This window comes from Diorhabda carinulata, chromosome X (genome assembly GCF_026250575.1).
Source record: "Diorhabda carinulata isolate Delta chromosome X, icDioCari1.1, whole genome shotgun sequence".
Taxonomy (NCBI): Eukaryota; Metazoa; Arthropoda; class Insecta; order Coleoptera; family Chrysomelidae; genus Diorhabda; species Diorhabda carinulata.
The window spans coordinates 26551595-26579396 of NC_079472.1; the positions used below are offsets into that span (position 1 = coordinate 26551595).

The following is a 27802-nucleotide window of genomic DNA, read 5'->3' on the forward strand; positions in this document are numbered from 1 at the left end:
CAAAAATACAAAGCACAAAGCTGTTCCCAAAAGCGCTAAAAATTGATAGCAAATATGTGAATATATTTGACTTAAGAACACTAGAAGCTTCCCATACCATTTAACGTAATATATTATGTGAATTAAGTTTCGTGTTTAAGTTTAAGATGATAATAATGCAGACGAATATAGTTACTATGTAGATTTCCTCTCATAGGTAAATGGATAACCTTGCACTTATATACACCACATTTAAGATTCGGTATATGAACAACAAATTCATGAAAAAGGATGGAGATGACTGTATCATGAAATTGCTAAAGTGGATTCGATCAGAAAATGTTTCTGTATGCTAAATTTGTGATTCCCTTACTTACCTCTTGATCAAGTAGTTGGACGGTGCTCTTACTGGATCTAATAGAAACTTGAATAGAGTGAATCAGCATGGAGATAGCTGACAGAGTAGCTTCATCAAGCCTATTAAATTCATCAAAACAACCCCATGCCCCAGTTTTGACCAAACCGATTAAGATTCTACCCATTGCTATTACATCTATACCCTGAAAGGTGAATAGTTGAATAGATGAGAATATCATTTTTATTACTACTAAATCATTGTATAGTTTTCTATCGACAGTTAGGATCTATCCGCAAATATGGAAGAATCACCTTCATGATTGCGAATTTATGTAATTGATAGTTTTAATACCTCATCGCAGTTGAAAACTAAGACTTGTCTCCCTAATAAACCTCCAAGTGCTTTTACAGATTCCGTTTTCCCAGTTCCAGCGGGACCATACGGATTTCCTCCCATGCCCAAATAGATACCCTAGAGATTTTGAAATTACATCAAGCAAATGCTCCGGAAGATATCATTACCTGTGTTAAAGTCAAGAAACATTTATCTGTCAATTGTGTTTGAACTAGCTTAGAAGCATTACCAAGGTACTCATATGAATACTCCATTCTTGAATTGGCCATTTTGACAGTAACTTCACCCACAGAATTATTGTAGTACCTTAAAAAGCATTAAAAGTAAGATTTTAGAAATACTTTGACACGTTTTCAAGTACCTCAATTGCTTCTGCCATGTCCATTCAGAAACTTTAGTAACATTGTTTTCCATCAGTTCCTCTAAGACTGTAATGTGGTGAATAGTATCAAGTAGTAACGCTTTCAACTTCAATTCCAAAACATTGTCACCTTCTGTACCTTTTTCTTGTGAATGATGCAGCTCCAAAGAACTATATTGTTCTAACTGATTCTAAACATTCAAAATAACATACATGACCCGGGTGTGAAATATTCCAATTCAATATTTTGCTTTAAAACCTTTTTATAACATGGTTAATAGCAAAAACGATGAAAAAACAATTTCTGTCTACTAGCAGCAGTACAACTTTATTTAGAGATCACCAACTAGGGTGAATAAAAACACGTTAGAATTAGTAAATTAGAATGGTGGAAGTTTTAGTCAACTGGATATACATATATGGTTTCGATAATTACTCACTGAAGGAACAATAATATTTCTTTGAATCATTTAATGAGAAGATATCAAGCTATGATCAAGATTTTGCACCTTGTTACTCGATTAGTATGAACCACAATGGGATAATCAACCAAAAAATGTAGTTTTTATGATCAATTTCTTGCAAAAGCTAACTTTATTGAAATGCTATACGTCAACATATTTATACTTACTTTATATTTTGTCAAAAGTGTAGGAATCGTCATACTGGAAATAGCTTGCTCACATTTAGCCGTAAAAGTAATGCTATCGGATAAACATAAAATTTGTGATGGATACATCAACGGATCCGGTGCACCTTTTTCTTTTTGACAGTTCACCAAAGATTCCTTGAGAGTTACCTGCATTTCTTTCACCAACTCATTCAACCATATCTGAAAAGTTGGATGCTAGAAAGACAATCATAACGTTACGCAGAATGAAAGAGATCACCTCTACGGGTTTATTAATGTTAACAGGATTAGACAAAAGAACTTTTTCACCTTCAAGTGAACACATTGCGATTATATCTTGCTCATCTGAGGATAATTTAACATTATTAATACCAACAAAAATTTTTTTCAAATGAGTTTGAAGAACTTGTTCCTTAGATGACTGTCCAACTACCTCCAATAAGTCGTCGTCATTAAGAAACAGGAATCTTGGAAATGCATCACGTTTTTCCTGAAATAAATTATGAAATGAAAATAATTGACAATAGTCGATAGACATATATTTCATGGTAAATTCTTATGTCCTCACGACTCTTTGTATTTATATTAGGTGATGCTGCAACTGAATATCTATGGGAGTGATAAACAAAATCATGTCTTCATGATGGAATCATTTACTTTCTAGGATGATATTTTGACTGAGTTTATAGAAACATCGGGACATTTACCTAGAGCTTCGGAAGACAACAGTATTAGTTTGATCGATATTTGTTTTCTATCAGGAGCTAATAAAGATCAATACAAAAGAGAAGAGCATGATAACCAAGGGTAGTTCTAAAGAGGTGGACATGTCCTCTTTCCAAGAAATTACACTAACGATTTAAAATCCCGTTTCTATTGATAAAAGTATGAGGCTGTATACAATAATTTTAAATTGAGCCACATCTTTATACTTATTTAATTCATTATTGACTGGTGCAAAAAATGCGCATTTTGTTCATACAATAAGGGGATTCAGCTGATAGTCAAAGATATGTAGCAACATTGGAACGAGCAATAATGTGAGAGCTGGCCAATAGACGCAATGGTCGGCATTTCTATCATCGAGTTTCAATTTCAAAGAAGTTATGTGAAATATTTTCACTAGTACTTAAAGGATGAAAAGTACGAACTTATTTACAAAAGAATAGCTCTTCAATCTAAATAGGAAATTATATAATCGCACCAGTACTCTCAATTTGAATTTGTATTATTCTATAAATGAAAGAGAACTGGATTATATCCGACGATATTATCTTTTCGATTAAATTCTAGCTCACTGGAGTGTTTTAGTGTGAGATTCACACCATTTGGGTTGAGGCACAAAAACTAATGATTTCCTGAGAAAGGAAATAAAGTTTTCAAGAGCTTAAAATCTTCTAACTCAAATATCAATAGTCTTCTTAAAAAATTCTGGGTGATAATTATAAGTAAATTATGATAACGAAGATGGAAGAAACACAATTGACAGCTTTTGTTTCTATAAAGTTTGTTACTTAGAGCTTATTTTTCATTTGATTCCATTGCATCCAGACGTCTGCAGGTCTAGGTACGTCACTGATGCCGTCCCTGAAATTCATTCCAGAAATCATCTTTGGTGATAAAAAAAGGAATGGTGTGCTAATTATATGGATAGTGAGAAAAACATAATTGTTATATATGAAAAGTAGTGATTACGAATTTCATCGTGAGTTGCATTGGAATAATAACATAAGAAGACAAAAAATTTGTGATATATTACCTTTAGGAATTTGTCTAAACTATTTTGGCATCGTAGAAGTTGGTCTGAAGTCGTTTCCAAAAATGATCTCAAATTAGGATATCTACAGAGAGCTGCTACGCGAAGATCTTTCTCTATAAACGTTAAAACATGACGGAAATCTCTATCAATCCTCTCAAATCGTATCTTCTCCTGTACTAATGTTCCACTGCTAAAGATAGGTTCAAGGTACAACCATCTAAAATGTGAAATTATAAATTACCTTACTAACTATACTAACGTATAATTTTATGCTTAGGTTTTGGTTTCCACTTTTCTTCCATTCAAAGTCACTTTTCTCTATACATAATAATATTATTTCAGATTCGACATACATACTTTCTTTGAATTTGAGCTAGTGATGTTAAATAATGATCCAGATCTCCAAATTTATTTTCCCACATGGTAACTTTTTCAGCCGAGGAATCGTAGTCTGCTGAGTTTTTCAATGATTGCAATAAGCTTTGATTATCCCCAATCTGCAAATCAAAAATGTACTTGCCTTTCTGAATAATCACAAATGGCCTAAGAATCATGTCAAAAAAATGGAGCATTTGCTAGAGTCATATTTAATTTACATAAGCTACTTATATTTGCAGCTGACCAAAATGACAATAAATAATTTCACAATCATAATCATTATTATTTGTATTTAGTGGAGCATTATTGCTGCTGTCGTACTTAATTTTTGCTGGCTATTCAATATAATAAAATAGTGAGAATTCTCTATGTTCAATGAGGACACTAACCAAAATTTATAAATTCAGGACAACTTTTTGACCAGAGCAGATTAGAACGATTCTGCTATGATCTGTACATCCTCAATACGCATACAAAAGTTGGTTGTAATTTACCAATTCTCTCAGGGTGTTAATACTACCGTTGCCTCAAAAATAATTTAGAACTTGTTTTTAGTTGAAACGGTGCTTCAGATTGATGACAAAACATTACAAAGGCGATAACAAATGTTTTTGTTATGTTTCGTGATGCTAAATGCTTATAAATGTGGGAATTTATAAAAAATGCAATTCAAAGATAAGTCCGACCCTTGGTTTTTGTTTTTTGGAAAACTGGCTCACTTGAAAATTGTTATACTTCAATACGAATTCACTATTCTAGGTATATACTAAAAATATGATTTGTTAAGTTAAGTGTTTATATTTGAAAATATATGAAACAAGTATACACAAGGAATATGGTAAGGTACTGGGAGATCGAAGCTTCATTAAATAAGAAAGAAGTAATAATCATCGATTAAATTGATCGAGAAAATGAGGTATAAGAGTAATTGTCTATCAAATAGAATCGATTCCTAGATAAGATTGTCATCCGAAATATGAAAAATTTAGTTCAATCTTTGCTATTTCTGGATCATATTTGTAATTTAATTTATTACTGTTAATCGTTAGAGATGGTAAAATACTGGATGTATCAAATACTTTGAAAAGTAGAACCAATTGCGAGAAAACAGTCTACTAAGTTGGATTGCGCCCCACTTTACCCCATAAACAACTTTTTATTATTCAGATATGAACTTTATTCACTTATATAATTAACTTCATAAGTTTTCTTACTATTTTGGATGAACTGACAATTGTTATTTATCTCAGTACGTACATTATTATGAATACGCATTGGACATTTCTAGATATTTCAATACTGCTAATAAAACTTCTATTCAGTAGTTCAAATTTGTAGCATAACCAACAATGGAAATATCAGCAACGGAATGATATTTTTGTTGTTTTGTTATAATAAAGCATGCAATTTCGTATACTATCATGAAATACGCAATTCATAATACACTGAAAAATTAAGTTCATTGTACTAGCATTATAATTGGAATTCATGAAAATACCTTATTTAGAATATCTTTGAAGTCCTTTATCAAAGGTACATCTCTATTTCGAGAATCTTTGTGTACCATTAAGACGAACCTACTATGTACATCCCATTGATCCAATTCAGCAAGTGCTTGTCTGATAATTACTTCGCTTGCTGCTTTCTTTGAAATAGTCTAAAAATTTCATAATATGAGAATTCAAGCAGAAATAATGAAAAATATTGATTTCAAGAAGTAGATTTGATAACAATAAGCATTGAAATGTTTATGAAATGTTTGAAATTTTCCATAAATCTGTTTAACTAAAGAACTTACTAATAGATATATATCAATCATTTTTTTGTGAGGCACTGAGTTGTAGCTAATAACTAACCTGTATTTCACTCAAATGCTCTTGGATTTTCCCCCAAACGTCTAAGAAATCCTTGAGAAGTAATTGTTCTAAAAACTTATGCTCCATTCCTAGCAAATTGAAAACATCTAGCCAATGTTTTTCTGTAAAATCTTCTCCTTTTATATACTTCAAGAAAGGTGCTGCAATCTGTAATAGAATGCCTCGCTACATTTCGGACGTTTGATTGCTGATAATATTTATATTATCAAATCACTCAATTGTTAATAACTAAATCAAATTTGATCAAGTAAATTTGGAAAAAACTGAAAATAATTAAATAGATCAATGACGTAGTTCTTTTTGGGTTCTCTATAAAATTAAAATGGAAATGGCTTGTCTTTAAATTAAACAATTACATTAGTAATTTAAATGATTTTTTTGTTGGATTTACAACATATGCTAAGATTTCACTATTCAATTATTATTTTGTTATATTGGCATGCTCACAAAAAATAAGTTTTATATCTAAATTTATTTATAAATGTCCAACATCTTAAAGTTTTGGAGGATATAATCGAGAAGTGAGAAAGTTAGTGTATTATTCAGTAATCATTTCACCATCCACATTGGCAGCTTATGATCATTTTCTTCAAATTACATTGAGATGTATATTTGTAGAAAAATTTGTTAACTATTTGACATTAAAGAATAAATAATGAACAATATCATAATAGGAGTTGATAAGCTTGTTGAAGTTTATTTTCCGACCAAAACCTTGGATAAAAATGATACTTTACCACATGTCACATATAAAAATTCAGCCCAGAAAGTAGAATGATAAAGAATTGGAGCTTGTGTACGTGTATAATAATATGTAAGAAGATTGTTGGTAATTGAGTTAATTAGTCAGGAGAATGTGAATAATTCTACATATTAATGTTTCCATCTTTAACATCATTTAATAGTAGATCTGAAGTATGATGGATATATGTGCTTAATGGGTGAGTAAGATTTGAAGATAAGGAGTAGTTTTTATTAGCAAATAATAATAGTAATCTGTCTCTTTTCTAAGTATTATTTCTACAATAAAAAAAAACATGATTAAGATCAGCATTATAGCTACTGTATAATGATTTAACGATACTCAGCTTGGCAAAATGAGTGGATTGTTGTCTATGAATACTATTCATTCTAAATATGTTCGTTGAATGAAATTTTAAAGTTGTATAGTTGAGAAAATATATTTTTGATACGGGTAAAGTGAGATCAATCTGAAAATAGGTATATAGTATAACTTCTTGTAGAGTTTTCTCAGTGGTTTTGCCAATGTACATATATTTTATTTATTTATTTTTTAGAGTTGATCCCTATATATGATACAAGAAACAGGTTCTACGGCTAATTGATGAGCTTCATCATAGCCAACTATTCATATACGGAAGATGATTTTAAAGGAAATATTCATAGATCAAATAATCACTTGTTCTACCTCGTATTTATGAATTTCCTGCAAAATCCTCGTTGTAACAGCACTTGCTTCTCGTTGAGTCAATTTTTCTCTCCAATCTTTCAGAAAATCTTCCAGTTTGTAAATTTTCTTCCTAAATACTATCCACGGCTCATTAATTATCCCTTCAAACTCTACAAACAAAATACTTATGCCTTAGTATTTATATTATAAGACAATCCAAGAAGATTACCTGAATTAAATTCTTCGAATACAGCCCAAGTTTTTTCTTCTGTAGCGAGTGTTTCTCCAATATCTTTTAAGCTAGAAACCTCTTGAGGGGGCAAATTGAATTTTTGATAATCCTCTCTATAATAACAATACTTCTAATAGAATAGAATACGACTGAACTGGAAAGGATCAAGGAGGAGAAAAGGAATTCTAGTAACTACTAAAAACACTGGAAGATCACAAAATAATGAAAAAACCGAAAATAATGGGTCAAAAAATTGTTACCAAACAATAAATTAACTTTGAATTTCTAGAACCGTTGGTGATATTCATACTAAACACACTATTTGCTACAAAAACTTTACCTAAGGTCTCTGAAGATGATAACTTGATTAACAAAATGCTTTAGACATTATTGATTTGTTGTTGACGCCTAGTGGTGGTATTTAAAAGGCTAAATCAACTTGTATAGTTGCTTTAACAACATTTCATAGAGAGCTGAGTCTGAGTCTGAATTATGAAAACTAAGTACATTTCTAGGAAATCATTAGAAAATCGAATAAAAGTGCAAATAAAAATTTTTTAAAACACTAAGCTAAGAGAAACTTGTCAGAAAAGGCTTTGATAAGGCGTCAAATGATGAACTAGATGAATAGTACAAATTTCTAATGGAACTTACACTAATTTTTCACTCCTTTTTTGAATTTCCAACCACTCTTTGCGTTTATCTTTGATAGTATTGAAATGTTTATTCAGATCTTTGAAAGAACTATTTACTAAATGCCCAGAATGTGGTCGTGGACTTATTTCTTCCCACTTCGCAGTAAATCGTTCAATTTCTTTATTTAAATTCTCGGTCTCGATCTTTAATGTGGTTTTTATAGTCTCCATCTGAAAGCACGCAAGCTTTCTTTAGAATAATGCAAAACATGAAAACAAACATTATCATAATTAACAAATTGTCATCACACAACAATAAATACAGAAAAATTTGTAACAGTATAATCAGATATATTCCGAATTATGATTAGTTGAGAATTCCATCAGATTTTTAAAAAGTATTTGGAAAATATTGGTCAAAAATTGCATTGCTATGATTTCCAATACGTTTAAAAATATCGATCGTTAGTGATATTATGTGGTTAAATGGTGATGTATATCAACGTTCAATGAAGGAAGACCATAACCAACGCCCAAATAACTTGAATTTATGCATGGATTTCAAGAATTCGTATTATAGGACAGGACCGGCTTCACGGCCCATGACGTGGAATTGTTCGTAACAGTATAATTAAGTTAATCAAATCACGCGATATTATTTTATATTTCACCAATTTTTTTATTGGATCAGAGCAAGAAAATATGCCGAAATTTCAAGCCAATATGTAGATCTAAATAGACAAACTAACAGAGCAAGTGAAATAAGGTGTGATAAAAATCGCGATTAGAAATAGTAATCGAGGCATCCCAACCTTTGAAAATAAATTATATTTGAATTTATTTTTAATTACACATTCTATTTCCATTGTTTTTAAATGAGGAATGAAAAGAATCACCTGTTTTTCCATAATATGCTGATAATTGTTCAATAAATTTTGTAAACGATCCCATGCACCTTTGAGTCTATTAACAGCTCCCACCTGCTCTCGAGACCAGCTTGATAAAATCTGAGATTTCTTCGACATTTCGTTGAATAATTCTTCCATCTAAAATCATACTATGCACTAAAACACTCCTATGAATGAAAATTTGATGAACATACTGCTAATTTTCATTTCAATTATTTATTGTATCTAATATCAGAACAATTTTTTGATTGATTGTGTCAGAGGTTTTATGCTATAAGATATATAGAAAAACTTAAACCATAAATCATATATTAGAAGATAATTTGAGTAATTTTCCCTCGTTACTTTTTTTCATTGAAAGCTTCTCCATCACATTCGACTTTTTAATACTTTTGCTAAACAATTGTAGGATATTATTGAAGGAAATGGAATTATATGACGTTAATGTGTCTAAATAATTCCAATAAATATAAAAAGTAGTTGATTGTTTCACACTCTTATCTATAGTATCAAATAACTGCGGTTCAAAAGTTCAAAAGTTATAGTTGACTATACTATTGAGAGGTGTGTTCAAAAAATTAATGGAATTTACGGGCCTGGAAAACGCAACGTGTTCAAAAAAATAATAGCAATTGAAGTTTATGATATATACTGTTTATTTAGTTAGGAACAAGACTCATTTTTCAATAATTGGCATGTTGTATTTCATTCCATTGTTGAGTTTAGTACTTTGTTTTCTTTATTTGTGTGTTTTTATGAATAAAAAATCATAATTTGGACAAGTTTCAGTTACCTCTGGTTTCTCCTTCATAATATTGGAATGAATAACTCCAGATTCCCCAACTTCGTCAATAGTTACAGGCTGTTTAGTGAGATTTGTTGTGGAATGATCAACGTAATTTTGTAGCTTAACAACATCTTGTGCTATAGAATCTTTTAGAGAATGAACTAATTGATCCCAATAACTTCTATTGTGTGATTCTAAATCAGATCTGAGTCTTGACAAACCTATAACAAAACATCCAACGCGCTCTTCGGTACTAAAACAGAAAAATATGATAAATGAGACTTGAACTTATTTGAACTTACTCAACTTCAAGGCACAATTTTATAAACTGATGTGTATTTTCGAAAATAATAATACCCAGTATCTTGTACAATTTATCGAATAGAGAATATTACCTAGGCAACTTAGCAATTTCTTGTCCAAAAGTCTTCGATGCTCTAAAATGTAGATCCCAATGTTGCCACGTTACCAATTTACTTAAGTCTAGGGTCTCCAGTTGTAACCAAGATTGCCAATGTGTCAATACAGCTTTCAATTGTTGAAATAATTCATCAGTTCGTTTCGAAACATTATCAAGAGCAGATTCATTTCTGAAACGGAATTTAATCAACATTTCTTCCTGATAATAACAAGATGATTCAACCTCAGTATTATCTCTTCAAAAAGAGCGTTGTTCGAATCTTCAGATATGGTACGAAAATTTTTAGGAATATCTAAAAATCGTTTCAACTGTTGATCATATATTTTCCTCAAATTATCTTCAGTAGGAAGATATTCTAGAACCGAATTTCTATATACCAAATCAGCATTAATCTCAGGGAGATATATATGCAGCGTATCCAAACTTTCTAAATACTGTTTCTCCAGAACTTGACTTAACTGTTTATCTAAATCTTTTTTCCAGCTGTGCATATTACGGAAACCTTTATCTTCAACTTGTGCCATCACGTTTCTGATGTATTTCGTTGTTTCTTTCCATTTGTTATAGTCTCTTATGAGATCGATTTCTAAGAGTCCGTTAATCTGCGAAATGATTCAATGAATGAATACAACAATCATTTTACTACAAGATAATTGGTTTTAAATTGAAAAATTACTTAGATACCAATTTACTATATGAGCTACATATCTAAAGAACGTGAAGTATTGATGTCGTCTCTTCTGCAGATCAATTTGGCAGTTTGCCAAAGACGTATTGAGATCGACCCGTTCTGAGGGAACTTTATTACTTGGTTATAATCAGAAAAGTTCCACATTTCACATTCCATACAAAATTGTTTCACATTATGCCCTGAATTTATTGCAATCTCACTTACTCTTCATCCTAGTCACCGGTAAATGAAAAAGCTTTTCGTTAATTACACTGCATCATGATAGTGACATTTTTGCGTATTTCGCTTATTAATCTAGTATTACAATACAACTGAATTAATTGCAGGTGTTGTCTTATATCTTAATGGAAAATACATTGTAAGCATAATTCAGGCAAAACAGTTGTTTGCTTCCATATTAGGAGGTTTGGATACCAACACATTCTCCACGTTTTCTGCCATTCTCGATGACCATAACTACTCTACTTTTAATTTTTCTATTGTTGAACTAGATTCTTCATCTCTCGTTTCTGAGTTATAGGCATTTTAAATTGCGAAATCAGAATTTATATTGAAGTATATTTTCTTAATTATCCATTCTATTTTTATAAATTCTTAATGGATAATTACGTATGTCTATGTAGTGACTTTCAAGAAATAAATAATTTATACTTTTATCTGAAGGCCAAGGCGGCTAATTCCCAATGGTTGAAAAGGGTATAATCTAAAGATAGCAAAAATGAATTTTTACATCTATTTTTTCAAGGAAAAGGTAATTTTTATTTAACTTGATTAAATTCATGGTGTAGGAGACATTTCTAGATCTAAGGTAACGGTTAAGGAAACCGTTCGCCATAAAGAGACATTCTGAAAAAAATTATCATAAATTGTAATTTATTGAAAATATTTACAGGAGATGTCAAAACACAATCAATAATTTCTAATTGGAATGCATACTGTCGAACATCGTGTTACTTACATAAGGAAAAATTTAAATTTATAAAAATTGATTGAAAATTATGAATGATTATGAAAATTAATTTCATAATATATGATTTTCATAATGTATAATTTAGAAATAAAGATATAATCTAGAAAATATACATAAATATAAATTCTGATTTCGCAGCTTTAGTTGCCTATAATTCAGAAACAAGATGTCATATGAGAATTTTTTGTCGCAGCATTATTTTCTTGTCATCCTCACTACCGAATTTTTCTGCCCCAAGTTCCGGATCACTTTGTATCTTATGCTTCGCTTCATATGTAAAAAAATACAGACATCAATTTAGCGATATTAATTATATCTACTGGAAGTTGATAGCTAAGGTCAGAAATTAAATAATACAAGAAGTTATTTTCATCTACTCACTTTTTCCGATATTTGATAATGATACGTGGTCAGAAAATTATTTTCTTTGGAAAGTTTTTCAACGGCAGTTTTTAGTAACTCGACATACTTTTCTACAGCCTTCTCTTGTCCCCAGGATACTACTTCCTGTTCTTGAACAAGTTTAGATAGCTCAAGTGCACTAGCAAGCATCATCGGTTTTTGAGACGGTATCATACGATCTCCAATTGTATTATGGAAATTAGCAATCTATAGAAAATATCAACTAAAATATAATTTTTGCAATATGTAATATTGAAGGTTATAGGCGTAGCTCTGGAGTATTTGAGCGTAAAACAAGTTCCTATATTTTCAATTTTAAAGGGATTTTTTATATAAAGTATAATTTTAAATTACTATATCCCTTCTGAAGAAATCAATTAATATCAATTTAATTGAGTAAATGGACATGGAGCTCCAATCTGTTAACTCATAAAATTTGAAAATTATGATACTCGTACTATCTCTTCATTACATCAAATTACATTACAAAAAAGGAGGTATCAAAGTAACAGATGAATTTATTTTTTTAACTTATTGAATACGAGTGAAATAATAGAGCCACTTTTGTTGAATGTGATTGAATGCTATAAATAAGCTGGAAAAATCACCCATAAACAGTTTATTGCTCAAAATAAGACTTCTTATAGAAACCAAATATACTCAATTACTTTTATTTTGGAAACAGTAACCAAATTTCAGATATATTGAGGTTTTGAGTACGATTTTGAAATTGAATAAATTGAATATATTTGAAATAGATCAAGAGGAACATTCTCATATTTATAACATCGAATTCCAACAAAGCAAGTAAAGTATATGATAAAACATAAAACGATCACAAATGAAGAGAAATATTTTGTTTTGTAACAATGAAAATAAAATTGAAACAATAAGGATTTTATCTAAAAATGTCAGAAAAATAATATTCCACGCAGTATCTTATAAATGCCTGAAAGAGTTATATAACTTGTACGCCTAGTTTCAAAACAAAAAAGTCAAGACACCGTGGATGTTAAATCATTTCATTTTACCAATAGCTGGATAAGTAGCGTTACAGAAATTGAGATCAACTTAATATGTCGAATCAATTTCAATTGCTGTGGCTCGATATAATCGTTTTTGAATTTATTCGGTGATGAAATGCAATTCTTAATTTATTTACGAAGTTTGATACATAATTTACAAAGCAACAATTACTCACGCTGCATCTATCTATTATGTATCATAATCTGTATGTATTGAGACATGCACTAAGTTAGAATTTTACATTACCACTACACTAACCCTCACACTGCCTGACGCACGTTTCGATAACCAAGTTATCGTCTTCAAAGACTACAGGTAAACTCACTTTGCTCAATGTATCTATGCGTGAAATATGGTTCTGAAACCGCAGTAATAAAAAAATGAACTTTTTTCTTACTGCGGTCATAATAGTAATTTTGAACAATTGTATGAGCTGTTTCAAAGTAGAAATGAATAGTTTACGGATGAGGAACGATTGGAGGTTAGTCAATCTAAAAGACAAAGAAGTATGCAGGAAAGGGGTATTCGAACAGGCTATTAGGTTTTTGCAGACTCAGTAGAAATTGTGCGAAAAGAGTGAACTGAAATATAGGTAAAAGGGTCTCTTGTTTATGAGTAGTCGTAGCTTTTGTTTCGTGACCTATCAGTTGTCAAAAGTCTTTTCATTTGCCCAAATCTACCATTCTCAACAGATTCAGAAATATGTGTTTAATATTAAAAAATATCCTACATTACCAATCAATGACAGTAAATGAAAGCCATTTCAAATTAAGCCTAATGGTTCCAATATTAATTGCTAGCCAAGAGTAGTGTTTGGAGAAGATTAATAAAAAAGTTATCTTTCCAACTCGATTCTAATAGAATAATTAACCGTATTGTTCCAAAAGAAACCTCATTATGGAATAGTATAATTCACTAGAAACCTTCTATTCCACGTCGCAAGTCAATTTTTTCCTATAAAATTTATCAAGAAAATAAAATGCATTGAGTTTCCATTCCTTTATCATCCTCTATTACTCTGGAATCCTCCTCGTTTCATTAAGGTTTAGCTTTAGTCGCTTTTCGCTACGGTTGTTTGATCACCATAAAGTATATGTGTGTTTCGCATACTCGATTGGAACCTTTTTAGCCTTCTTCGGCAAAAAATTCTCTAATCCAAGTGGTCCTTCTCTCAGTGGGTTGACTCGAGTACAAAGATCTGATTTTTAGATCTAGGAGTTTTTTTGTATGTATGTGTGTGATTGAGTATATTGTTATGAACCAAGACCTGACCTGAAGGAAACAAGACTTTTTTTAAGACAGTCCTGTCGAAGTATGAAACTGATTTCAACCAAAATTTCGAAATTTGATTTAGCTATGAAAATTGAAATACTAAAAACCCAATACTAGCTCGATTAAAACCCTCAGTAATTTGCTATAATATGATTTTTATTAGGGTTCCGCTTAATTGATTAGTGAGATAAGATGAGAAAATTCATATTTCACTCAAGTATAATGTTACTGTATAATTGTAATTCAATCCAATATTCACCTGTTCTAAAACCCTAGCAAATCTCATGAATCTCTTAGCGTGTTCACTTGTTTCTACTATAACACTAGGAACGTGATATCCCATGGCTTTCAACTGTCGCACTTCAGAAATTAGAGTAACTAATCTAGGAGAGTAGTTGACATGCATTAATTTTTCTTTCGAAAATTCGACGACAGAATCTGTTTCTTTCAAGCTCAATGCATTACTTTTGATATAGCCCGTTATTTCAGAGCTCCATGACTCGAAAAGTTCGTTATGTTGTTGTTTCAGATCTTTAATTAATCTGGATATTACTTCGTTAAGATCATCGTATCCTTGAAGGTCCTGAAAGTTATTTATTTTCAGTATTCTTTTCCAACACATTAGTTATGAAAATACCTGTAAAAGTTTCTGAGCGACTTTTTGAGCCTCATTAGCTTTTGCTTCAAGTTGTCTTATCATTATAATATCTTTAACGACTTCTGGAGTATCATAACGTGTAGCAATCGTATAATTTTCTGACGTTGTTTGAGACTGAATTTGTTTTAGATAGTCATAAAGGGCCACTAGAAGAAACTGTCTTTCTAGAATTAATTCTTGTCGTAGTACTGGTCGATTCATTAATTCTGCATATCTTGAGTATTCATAAATCAGCTGAAATATAGAATCTAATAAAATTCATCGGAGAATGGCAGTCTATGAAAACATAACACAGAAAACCTTCAGAACTCAACGCAAGCAAGATTCTTATAATTTTTATAAACGTAATTTTTTAATTTCATTGAAAAGCGGAGATGAAATATTTTATTTTGATCATAATATCGGGGGAAAAAAACTATTTATGATTTGTTTTCATATTATTATTGAAAATAATTGTGGATCATATATTAATGTGGAAACAATTTACGTAAACCAATCTTCAGTTTAATTGATAAGTTTGTGAAATTTCTAATATGGAGTCTGGAAGACATACTGAGATCATTGAGTTTTCAATTGGAATTACTGAATTAAAGTCATCAATATCTTCTTTGAGGGACTCAAGAAGGAATTCATTTTCTGGAACCAGGGTTTATTAGAGTTGAATCATCAATGATTTTCATTATCTCGTATTCTTATGTATCTCGTGAACTTTTTTAAGCATGGAGAATTTTAGTAATTACTTCGCCTTCTGCAAAACTAAGTCATTTGATATGTATCTTAGTAACAGTATAACTTTTCTGTGTGCTTTTATTTTCTGACCAACTTTTTGTAGTTAATTTTGGTACACTCAGATAGTATTACCAAAAACTGTCTACTAAAACAGAATTGAACTGGAGATTTGTTGACGCTGTTATCAAAAATTATCTATTTCAAAATGTAAACAGACATGTGTCCTTTTGCAGTTTGTAGCAGGAGAAGTATGACTTTAACATGCTCTTTATTAAAAATTGCTCAGATAGCTTGATAATTCTTTGCTGTTGAATGGGGAAGATTGTCAACTAAAGGGTGTTCCGAGACTTGATGAACAAAATTCGGAAGTGAAAAGATGACGTGAAAAAAATGCTGTGACTTTCTCATACGACCCCTCGTTTCTGAATCATAGGCCTTTACGTATATTTTCTAAATTATACATTCGAACATTATTAATACAACATAAACATAGCAAAAATGAATTTTTCAATCGATTTTTTAACAAAAAGGTACTAGATGAAATTTATTGCTTAAGAAATTTGTAGATTTGTAGATCGTTGTACATGTCAAGGAAAGGTACATTCTTGAAATTATCATCAATAGTATTTTTTATTGGAAAAACTTACAGAAGGTTGGTATATGCAAGACCAGAAAACGCAAGGAACCACATAATCGATAGAATTAACTTCCATTGTAACGCTATAAGGCAGAATCTTGGGTCTCTTGCAAGTTCAAAGAAATATCTTCCGTAGAAGTCTGTGGAAATGTGTAGAAGTGAAAGGTGCCTACTTTAAACATTCATTATATTTTTTTTGTTTTTATTTGGTAAATTGTATGAGAATTAGAAATTTTTGCTTGTGTTTTAAAACCTTCTGAAGCATTTTGAATAAATAATTCCAAGTTATGATAATTTTCTTTAGAATGTCTTTTTATGGCCAGCATAAAATACATATCTCTTCAAACATAAATTTTATCAGGTTGTCCCTGTAAAAGTAACGGATTGTTAACCATTGGGCATGAGCCGTCTCTGGCCTCCAAATAGAAGTGTAGAATTATATATTCCGTCAAACACACAACACGGACATACGTAATCATCTATTGAAAATTCATAATGTGCGAATGTATAATTTAGAAAATATACTTCTGATTTCTCAATTTTAAATCCCTACAACTCAGAAACGGAGGTCATATGTTTCCTAATATTAATAAGAAAGGCAATAAGGATATGAAACAACCTATTTCTACGATAGGATATTTTTATTATCTATCCACAGAAAGTACAGTTGTTTTTGACAAAGAAAACGTCCTGTATAATACACATCAACGTATTGAAAGAGGTAGTCGGGTAATATTCTTGTCACAATAGGACAACTTCTTTGGTTGAAGATGTGAACTCTAAAATGTATGGTTCAACTAAAAATTAAAAATCTATTTTTGGACATAATTTATGTTCAAATTTCACAACATTTGATGTAGTTCTCCATGAATTCAATTTATTTCAATGTATAACAATTGTTTGCATAATTCATGGCATCACAACTTTTCAATAGTAACATAAAAACAAATTATCCCTTTTTTCTTCATTCTTAGTGATATGAGAGAAAAATATTTTTCCTCTGTTAATATTATGAAAGTAAATAAGGATTATCAAAATTTCAACTGTTTTGAATATTTCCGAGATAAAAGATATTATACGACTAATACAAAATTATTTCAATAATATACCCAGATTAAACAAAAAGAAAGGAAATGCGACACTAGCAAAAAACACAACTGTTCACAACTACTCTCTGAAAGACCATATCGAAGGAAAATATGAAATTGTTTGTCCATGAGTTCATTTTGATAATATAAAAAAGGATACTAACTTGTCTTGTATTGTGGTTCAGAGTAGCCAGTTGTTTCTTCAGTTTGATAGCAATTCGCTTTTCGGCAGGTTGTATCATATATTCGAATTGTTTCTCTGCTTTAGCCAATGAACAATTAGTATCTCCACTCAGAACCGAGACATCAATATCTTCAAATTCACATTAAACATCAAAAATTCATTCGAAATTAGATTATTACCTACCTTTGAAACATTGAAGCATATCTTGAGTCTTAAGCTCCAGCTTCTCTTGAGATGTTAGGAGTTTAATCAGTTGCTTGTGAAGTGTTCGGATTTCAAGGATCTAGAAACAATCATAATCAATATATTTGAGTGTATGGTGTACTCTAAAATAAATTGTTCAATGAAATATTCATACTAATATTGTGAATGAGTATGGTAGAGATTCTATATCATTTTTAAGCGAAGTAGAAGAAATAAGTGGAAATAGGTACACAAAAATATACAAAAAAAAAAAAGAAGAAACTGTGATGGATGATTTCATTTGAATTAATAAAGAGTTTGATTTATAAACACTGTTTCGATTCATCAATATTTAGTATATTGATTAACGGAAAACATCAACAACAGTAGAAACAGAACGGTTAAAAACTTATATACTGTATATTGTGAACTGAAAAGTATGGAAAGGCATAGCTAAACGTACAAAATTATTTACAATAGGTGCAGAAAAAATTTATGAAATGGCATGAAATTGAAAAGTTCAAAAAGATAGAGCAAATATTTGAAAGTATGGGTAATTACAACAATTAATTTTGTTTTCTCACGGCATACCTTCCGTAAAACAGCAACTGTATTCGTCAATTCAAACGGTTGATAAACTTTGTCTTTCCAAGGGTTCAAACCATAATTTGGCCAGAAAATTTCAGTTAATTGCTTACAACTTGTTAGCCATTTGTCTCCTAGTGCTATTTCTTGAAACAAAGCTTCGGATATTTCTGAATACTCCGAATCCCATAAATTGTGCTGTTTCAACTTGTGACAATGGTATTTTTGTAACTCAGATGCTGTAATATAATGAAACATTAATATCAAATATCATCAATTTATGTCCAACCCCTTTTTCAAATCTACTTAAATACAAAGTTCAAGTATTTAAATTTTCCATAGTCTCAAATTTCTCCATTGGAAAAATTTCGCTATAATTTTCTGAAATATGTACTTGGTATGGTACTACAGAAATTGTATTAAATGGTTGTTGTATTTTCCTAATTTCAGAAAATTCTTGTATTTAGATTATCTCTTGAGTAACAGTTTAACAGCTACAGAATTAGACTTTATAAAATAAATAACTTATAAAGTAGTGATTGTCATAAATAAATTGCTCACTTGTGAACTTCAAAACGCTTAAAAATTGAAAAATTGAACACCAAAGTATGCCCTCTTCTATAATTATAACCAAAAAAGAATCAGCAATACAAGTATGAATATCAATTCTATTATTAACCCCTCTTTTATGAATATTTCATTATACAAATAAGAACGAGTTTAACTATCATCTTGAGCTTTTACTGCCTCAATTATTTTTCCTTGTAGAGCTCCATTTTTGATATCACGTCACTCTCAACCGTATCACGTCGTATCACGACAATATCTATTAGTCTTACTTGCCATTAGACCAAATTCGATTTCGGAAGCTCTATTTTATTCATTTCTATGATATTAAATAAACCTGTAAGATGCAATTTGTTCTTTCACTTCTACTAACATCATAATCTATTACATGTATTACACTACAAGGGATGGAAGTTGAATTTTCGGTCCTGCGCTTCATGATTCCCGAGTCAAAGCCGTAGGTACCTTGAGTCCAAGGTACGTACTTTTTTGCAGGGAAGAAAGTTATTTGATGGTAACGTTACCCTTGCTACACACAAATAATCGTGCCATTATCATCTTCAATTAAGTTTGTAGAAACCATACCTATAATATCCATGATATGTTTCATCCTATCTTTTGGGTACGGCGGATCATTTCTCCATAAATCATCTAATACGCTATGTGACTTCTCTAAGAGACTTTCTACGTCTGCTGTTGAAAGAGCATCGATAATACTAGAAATAAAAAAATTGTGTAAAGACAAATTATGAATTATTCTTATTTAAATATCTCTTAAGAGAATAAGTGATTAACCTCTCACAATTTACACATTTTCCTCATTATCCAGATTCTAAAAGGATTAACGAAACAGTAGACTAACTTAAAAATGAGTAAGAGAATGGTCAAATGAATATGGAAGATGCGAAACTTCCGTGATCTTCATACGTGCGCTTGTACAATGTACAGTGATTGTTGGATAAAACTGTTTTGCATGATAGGTCACATATGAAACAGCTATCTGCATCAAAATCTCGCTCACATTTGACATTGAAACGAATGCCTCGATGTCTCCTATCATAATAATAATGAATTTTTAGATCGATATGTCACAGTAGATGAAACACCATTATACTACAGAAACAAACATACAGTTTAAGCATGGACTCCATCCGAGGAACGTGCTCCCAATGAAGGATACACAATTTTTTTCGGACAATAAGCTCATGGCCTTAATGTTAATCTTCATTGATTATTTGCATAACGATTTTTTGCTTCATTTACTATACTTGTCCCTCCGAGAAAAATGCACACAAACGTGTATTTTCCGGCGCTTCTAAAAGATTATGTTCTGGATGGTTTGGAAAAATTGGGAATCTTCTGCATAATTAAGGTAGATTACGTTGAAAAATATAATAAGTCCTTAAAGGAAAGAGAAAAATCACCATCGCTGCAAGACTTCCTCTTAAGTAATATATAACATTAATTTACATCAATTAGTACTGATGGATCACTCATGAAATTCGATGAAAAATAAAATAAATATTAAAACGCACCTAAACTCTCCGGCTATTGTACTCATTGAGTCCTTAAAGAAGGTACAAGCACTTTGGGTCAATCTATCCCTTTTAGATGGTTTCATAGTACTCCAATACATAATTTCATGTTCCAGAGAAGTAACTACTATAAAAAAAAGAATGAGAAACAATATACCAGATTATGATTACAAGTGTTATCTATGAAATATATAATGTCTTTTTAAATGATGATCAGTGGAGCTATAATTTATTTATGAAGAGAGCCTGGTGGATGCTGTTGCAGTATCTGAACCTCCAGCGATTTGATTAATTGTTCAGTAAATTAGAACTCCTCTAAAAATAGTTGTGGAATGGAAACTGGACTTTCAATATTATTTCCATTCATCATATAATATCTTTTAAAAGTTAGTATGTTAATAAAAACCTTACGGAGCAAGTTTTTTTCGACACATTCGAAATACTCGTAATTAAAAGTAATCTCAGAATCCGGTATAATATATGTTATAGTTGGGGATCCTCTTTACCATTACCACATTTTAATTTGGCAGTAATAAGAGAAGCTCCATAAGCTGATTTGCTTACGAAAGTGACTTTGTGCAACTATTATGGTATATTATACCCAAAAAACTCACGTGGACCGCAGGTTCCCCACCTCTGGTATATGCTATTCACATTATAGCTCTTCCTACTAAGAACACCTCATTTTTTTACATGCCATATTCGAAGAGAAGCATCGTATTACTTGATCACCCAGAGGTGCAGATCTTCTTACTATTAAATTTTATGGTTGCGATCTTACATAAGAAGGAGTGTAAATTGTGACCGAACAGCCACTAAATACGATAATTAATCAGATGTTTTCCAATGTGAAACGGTGTATTAAAAAAAATGGTATCTCGTGACTTCGAAGGTATTTCCACATTTATACTAATTTATGATTTGATCAATTTATTTTTGTTCTAAGAGTGTGTGGTTCAAATCATAGTCTACCTTTTAGTTATTAATACTTCGTCAAAACTAAATTACTCTTACTAGAATTTATGTTCCACTATTGCCTTCCCGATAGACCAACTACGTTATAACAAAACTGTAATGAAAAATATCAGCATACCTGTCAACGAAGAATAGTCAGATATCTGCTGGTCGATCAGTTTAGTTGGACGATCAGTGAAAATAACAGATCGAAGATCATTTTGAAGAATTGTGATTTGCTTTTGTAACGATGATTGATCTTTCTGCAAAACATGGAATGTAGATCTTAGGAATTATCTGCTCACTCTGGTTGTATGCATACTTTTTCAAATAAATATATGGTTGTATTCCAAATTGGTAATAAACAATTTATCATGAAGATATCATGGGAAATCTCAGTGATGCTTGAAATATTATTTTATATAATTCTATTCCGAGAACGAAACTTGGAGATAAGGTTTATTTATAGAAGTGACTCTATGAAAATTGGTAAACTTTGTAAAAGAAAATGTGAAACAATTTGCTTTTTTGATGTGTGATATGAAAATATTTTGCGTCAATTCTTTTAGTTAATGAATGAATAATAACGTTTTTGAGGCCTGGTTGATTTAATTCATTATTCATTAATTTTTTTTGATGATTAACAAACAACCATTCCATGATTTTGTTTTACCAACTTGATTTGGTATCAATAAATGAAAATAGAACGGTTAGGTATTTCTATATTGTAAAATATTGTAGTATTCAAACTTCTTTTACTCTATTATCTAATTATTTGAAAAAGTTTTATACCAAAACAAATAATTTATCAAAAACAAATGAGATTTCAAAGAAAAAATTAAAAATATAAAAATTCCTAACGAATATGTATTTCTTTCGTTAGAAGTAGTTTCTTCATATACCTACAAATATTCCTATTTGTATATGAGAGAATATAGAGAAATATCAACAACTTACAACAACATACTTTAAATGGGAGCTTCTATATCAAGTGTTATAGATGATAGCACAATTAGTAATGGTAGATCTTGAGGAAACGAAACCGACTTGGTCATGAAGATATTTGAACTTCACTTCATGTCATCCTATGTCTCGCAAAATATCAGTGATAATAATTTTGACTGATAGATCCGGAATTTAGATGCTTAGCTATTTAAAGAGCAAAAACTACATTGAAAGAAAATAATTATCTGGAAAAAATGATAAATAACATATTCTAGATCCTAGATTCTAAAATTTAAAGGACCTAAAAACAAAAGAAGTAATATTATATATCAAATACCTTGTCAAGATTTTGACGCTATCTTCATAAGGCAGACATCTCAGTATTTAGAAAATAGACTGAAAGGTCATCAATACAATAAAAAAATTAAAACTACATTAACGAGCCCCGAAATATCAGAAAAGCATAAATTTAATTATGAAGATCTGAAAATTTTTGAAATGGAATCAAACACAAGGAAAGGAGAATTTGTAGAAATAGTTCACATTCATAAGAACCAGAAAGCTATCAATAATGAAGAACACCTAGATAATTTAGAAGCTCTATTTTGTATATAAACGAATAATTTGACTGATATCTACTACATATTTTTGAGATGTTAAAATTAAGGAAGACTTTTTATGTTAAAACAGATTCCTACTTTGATTTTATATTTATTTTATATTTTGATAAAGACCGTAACAGATTGAAACGTCAAATTTTTATCTATGATTAAAAAATTAACGAAATATTTATATGAATAATTCGCGTAATCTTAGAGTGAGTCTCACTAGAAATGGATATTTCTTTTTATTACCTGTTGAAGCAATGGAGAATAGATATTCAAGCTCTGATATAAAGCTAGAGTTGGAGTACCAGATAAAGTTGTAGTTTGAATGTGCTGCAACAAATGTTCATCTGCGGGTATATGTGGTATGTATTTGTTAAAAATCATAACCATTTCATAATTTTTATTCAAAATCTAAAAAATACGACATTCTCCATTTTATTTATACAAAAATATTCAAATTAATTGAATTATTGAAAATATTAAATTTTTGTTGTAATAATTATAAATATATAATTTGTCAACTTCAATGTTCTTCTCAAGAATTGATATATAAAATTTCATATTCAAGGAAAAAATGGAAAGAAATCATGTACTCACTGTTCTAAAGAACTTCATTCTTTTATTCAAGTCTACTTCCTCAATAATTGCGTATAAAGTAAGAACATTTTCTATCTCTAAAAAATTCTGAAGCTCTTGCATACCGTTTATATCTTTGTCCCAACTATCCTCTAAAAACGTGGTTCCCAGCTGTAGACCTCAAAATATATTTTATTTTGAAAGCATTTCATAATTTAGCAAATATATCATGTATAAATAAATTTCATATAAACTAATTGATTATTTTTCTTATATTTTGACCTCTATGAGTTTGGTTGTACATAAAATTGAATTGTGGATTTGAGAAGGAAAATTTTAAGTTTCTACTAAAAATTATTCAACGTAGAATGTATTTTAATCAAAATTATTCAGTTGAAATAATTTATTGAGATAAAATAATTGGAAATATTTCTTTAAATTAGAAAATTTTTTAGAAACTCGTTTATTAGAATGCTGCTAGTCCAAACATAATTCAGTGTCTACTGTTTTGTTAAGTCTACAATATATTACTTCTAAGTTTATAGTTATCAAATAAAGCATAATACACAGTTGCTAAGTAGCATTATATTTGAAAAAAATCTTACCAACAATCTTTATAAAATACTTTTTCGCAAAATCTGACATTTTCTACGATCTCACTTCAAAGATTACACGTAAAAGTCAGCAACAAACAGGAAATTGCTTTTGTTTGAAAGAACCATTTCCATAGCAACGGATACGAAGACTTGCTAACTATACGAGTATAGGGAGGACTTTTTGTACATACTTTAAAATAACGTAAAAGTATTACATATAAGATGCGGGGTTGAACAAAAAAAAATTAACACTAAGAAAACACCATTTAAAAATCAGTTTTCTAACTCTTTTTTCAATACGTCATTTTAATAAATCAAACTCGCGTTTTACATTGTAAGAAAATTTCTCAAGGAATTGATGTTCTATCCTAACTAAAATATTAGGTAAAAATAAACGATTCCCACTTAATTTCATATTGTATATAAAAATTATCAGTTTCTTATTGACGCCTGTCGAAATATCTAGCTGAAGTGCCTGGAACGGATCGACACCTTTAATTTGAAAAAAAATTTGGATTGTATTTTCCTAGATACTGCATTCAAATTAGATGATAACAACACAAGAATATTTGGCTTGACAAAAACTTGCAGCATTTTTAACAGTTTTATAGCTTTCATGATTTCTATAATTGTTTATTGTTAAATAGGTTTCCGTTGTAAGGACAATCGATTTAATTCAACAAAAATTTTGGAAAAAAAATATAATTAGATTTCAACATCTCCTTTTAGCTCCAACTAGTTCAAGAAGTTCGATACCCTTTTTATAATAAGAATCGTCAAGCTTGTCAAAATAGCCATTAACTGCCGACATCACCTCTCCATGGCTGGGAAATTATTGAACACCGAGCCATTTTTACAAGTCTGGCAACAGAAAATAAATCGAGGGAGCTAAATCTGGCGAATATGGTGCATGGGTAGCAATTCAAACTTTCTTATTTTCGGCATTTCAATAACGGACGTGTCAGCTGGTGCATTGATGAAACAACATTCTCTTCTTGCCAAATGCGGTCATTTTTGCGTGATTTAATCGCTTGAACGTTGCCTTAAGTTCGCATAATACTCGCCCTTTATATTTTTTCTCTTTTCAAGATAGTCAAGAAATATTGTTCCACGCACATCCCAAAAAAACCGATGTCATGACCTTGCCTGTATATGGAGCCAGTTCTCGTTCTTAGTCGATTGTTTTGATCTTTCTTTTGTTTCGGGTGTGCAGTGCTGGACACATGTTTATCCATTGATGTTAAACGGCGCAAAAATTCGGCTTTATTTCTATGAAACATATCCAAACACTCGTGGGAAACATCTTCACGGAGCTGTTTTTGTTCCATTGTGAGTAAAAGCGGCACCCATCTTGTGCACAGCTTTCTCATGTCCGAATTTTCAGTTAATATGCGATGTACCGCTTTGTGGAATTGTGTACAAATTCTCTGAAAGCATTCAATATTGATGGCTGCCAAACAAATATTAAATAACGTGGCGTCTTCAAACTTGAAACATATGCTGTACAGATTGTATACGTTTCAAAAGTGGTATTTTTCAAGCAACTTCCACAATCTCTGAGTCAGGTTAGGTATTTCTAGGACCATCATCGTATAATGTTTATTTACATTTAAAAAGTATTTGGGGTGTTTATTACCTTAATATTGAAATCAAAATATTGTCGAGGAATTGCGGATTCACTACAAACAAATGAACAATAAGAGTGGTAAATTCGTATTTCTATTATCTTTTGATATGAATAAATTTCGAGAAATATCTTCACAAATATCGTTGAAAAGAAACCTTTCGCAAAAATCAGGTTTACCAGCAGTCTAGATGGTGCCGTATATCGTTTATTAAAAATCTAACAGAAACGTTCAAAAACCTGGTTACATCAATGTCACACTATATAATATACTTTGAATACTAATTGAAATTCAGGCAATTGCTCACACCCACTCAAAACCTGATCCATTTGAGAAATTAACATGATTATTTGGATATAATCTAGATTTCTGTGGACATATTTCGAACAAAGTAAATAATATTATATGAATAGTGATTCGATATGATTAAAATAGGGAACGGAACATGGTTTTGTTTGCAATCTGAGTCTCCATAGTTTCTCAGGGATATCACTCGTATTTATAGTTACATTATTTTGAAGTTAGTTCTAATAACTCAGTGATAAAACCTAATAAATATAAGAGTATTAAACAAAATAAAATATGATAATCAAAAATGGGTGGTATTCAGTAGTAATTATATATGTATAATAAATTAGAAACTATTCGTAACAAAAAAACAATCAATTTGTAGTAATCAGTCATCTTTCTCCATTCGTTATCAATATATCTTAATAAAGTTCCTTAATGTTTGTATTTAAAATAATGACACGTGCATACGTTTGATGCCGGTCACTGCACTCATACGTAAGGTTTTTACCACCATTTGCTTTTACAATTAAAAATTTAAAATATGATACCAGTCATAAAAAACATACGGAGTGGTTATAAATGTATACATTAATATTAAAATAACATATTTATTAGTCTTTTCTCTGATGAAATTTTCTTCTTTTATGTCAACAGCTTTCGGGAGTAAGTATTCTTATGGAAGGAGTGTCAAGAAGTCGCTGGTGGAAGTTGAAATAAATAACAGTGTTTTTTGAGATCCTTAATGTGGAAAATGTTAGATTTGTACCAGATATATTTAATATAACATCTATAAAAACTATTTATTTTGCTTGCGAGGTTCCCATATAAGAGAATCTCGTTTTAGAAAAATTAATGCATTGAAAAGTGAAGATAACACCAAGATCATTGAATTCTGCAGACTTCTCAAGCACGTTAATGGAAATGCGATAATTAAATTGAATGGCGTTGAATTTTCTAGTGAAAGATAGAGTTAAGCGGAAGGACTCTTTTGTTGTAACATCGTATCTATATCAGATTGAAGTGGCAATCACTGATATTTACTATAGAATGATGTAGTTTGAAATAATCTGCATAAACAAGAATATTAGAATCAAAACAATGTTATTTATAAATATTACAAATAACAGCCCAAGGGCTGAAACTCGGGGAAATGCAGGAGTCCCGTTAATATCTATGAACTTGAAACCATGTGAAGGTAAATTATTTTCGCTCTAAAAAAGTTTATGAATGAATTAGTTTGGTCCATGTTGAATAGCAGAGAAGAATATCATGATACAAGGAACCAAAGACATTGAAAAAATTTACACTTGGTTTTAATCATTAAGAAAAGGATTGGCTGAAGATATTTATAGAAATAAATTTTTATTTTGATTATTTCCTATGAACTCGTTAGTTAGTTAGGGTATTATATTCAAAACTATATATTAAAACACTTTCAAAACTATTGAGACATAATAAATGATTCCTCTTTAAGATGGCAATTGATTATGTAATCGTAAAAGGAAAATAGTGTAGTGTAACACGTATAAACAATTAACATAATTTGATTTCGAGGTAACCTTGCATATTTGACTCATCGTATCGCATTG

At 30.4% G+C, this 27802-nt stretch overlaps 1 protein-coding gene across 1 annotated transcript in view; it reads right to left on the reverse strand.

The window, feature by feature from the left end:
* LOC130901937 (cytoplasmic dynein 2 heavy chain 1) overlaps nt 1-24384 on the reverse strand; it is a 73908-nt gene extending 49524 nt beyond the window's left edge. The window contains exons 1-29 of the mRNA XM_057813642.1: nt 24307-24384; nt 23723-23880; nt 23372-23536; nt 21712-21835; nt 20619-20745; nt 19669-19799; nt 18523-18755; nt 17932-18031; nt 17729-17877; nt 15090-15344; nt 14712-15035; nt 12134-12361; nt 10314-10693; nt 10066-10260; nt 9677-9923; nt 8872-9021; nt 7995-8206; nt 7338-7453; nt 7127-7278; nt 5677-5844; nt 5319-5477; nt 3800-3939; nt 3443-3659; nt 1943-2173; nt 1684-1884; nt 1053-1243; nt 859-997; nt 689-808; nt 357-539 (exon numbers count right to left, since the gene is read on the reverse strand). Of these exons, the coding sequence (XP_057669625.1) occupies nt 357-539; nt 689-808; nt 859-997; nt 1053-1243; nt 1684-1884; nt 1943-2173; nt 3443-3659; nt 3800-3939; nt 5319-5477; nt 5677-5844; nt 7127-7278; nt 7338-7453; nt 7995-8206; nt 8872-9021; nt 9677-9923; nt 10066-10260; nt 10314-10693; nt 12134-12361; nt 14712-15035; nt 15090-15344; nt 17729-17877; nt 17932-18031; nt 18523-18755; nt 19669-19799; nt 20619-20745; nt 21712-21835; nt 23372-23536; nt 23723-23880; nt 24307-24346 (5235 nt within the window). The 5' untranslated portion in view covers nt 24347-24384. The remainder of the gene's footprint in view (nt 1-356; nt 540-688; nt 809-858; nt 998-1052; nt 1244-1683; nt 1885-1942; nt 2174-3442; nt 3660-3799; nt 3940-5318; nt 5478-5676; nt 5845-7126; nt 7279-7337; nt 7454-7994; nt 8207-8871; nt 9022-9676; nt 9924-10065; nt 10261-10313; nt 10694-12133; nt 12362-14711; nt 15036-15089; nt 15345-17728; nt 17878-17931; nt 18032-18522; nt 18756-19668; nt 19800-20618; nt 20746-21711; nt 21836-23371; nt 23537-23722; nt 23881-24306) is intronic.
* Between the last annotated feature and the right edge of the window lie 3418 nt (nt 24385-27802).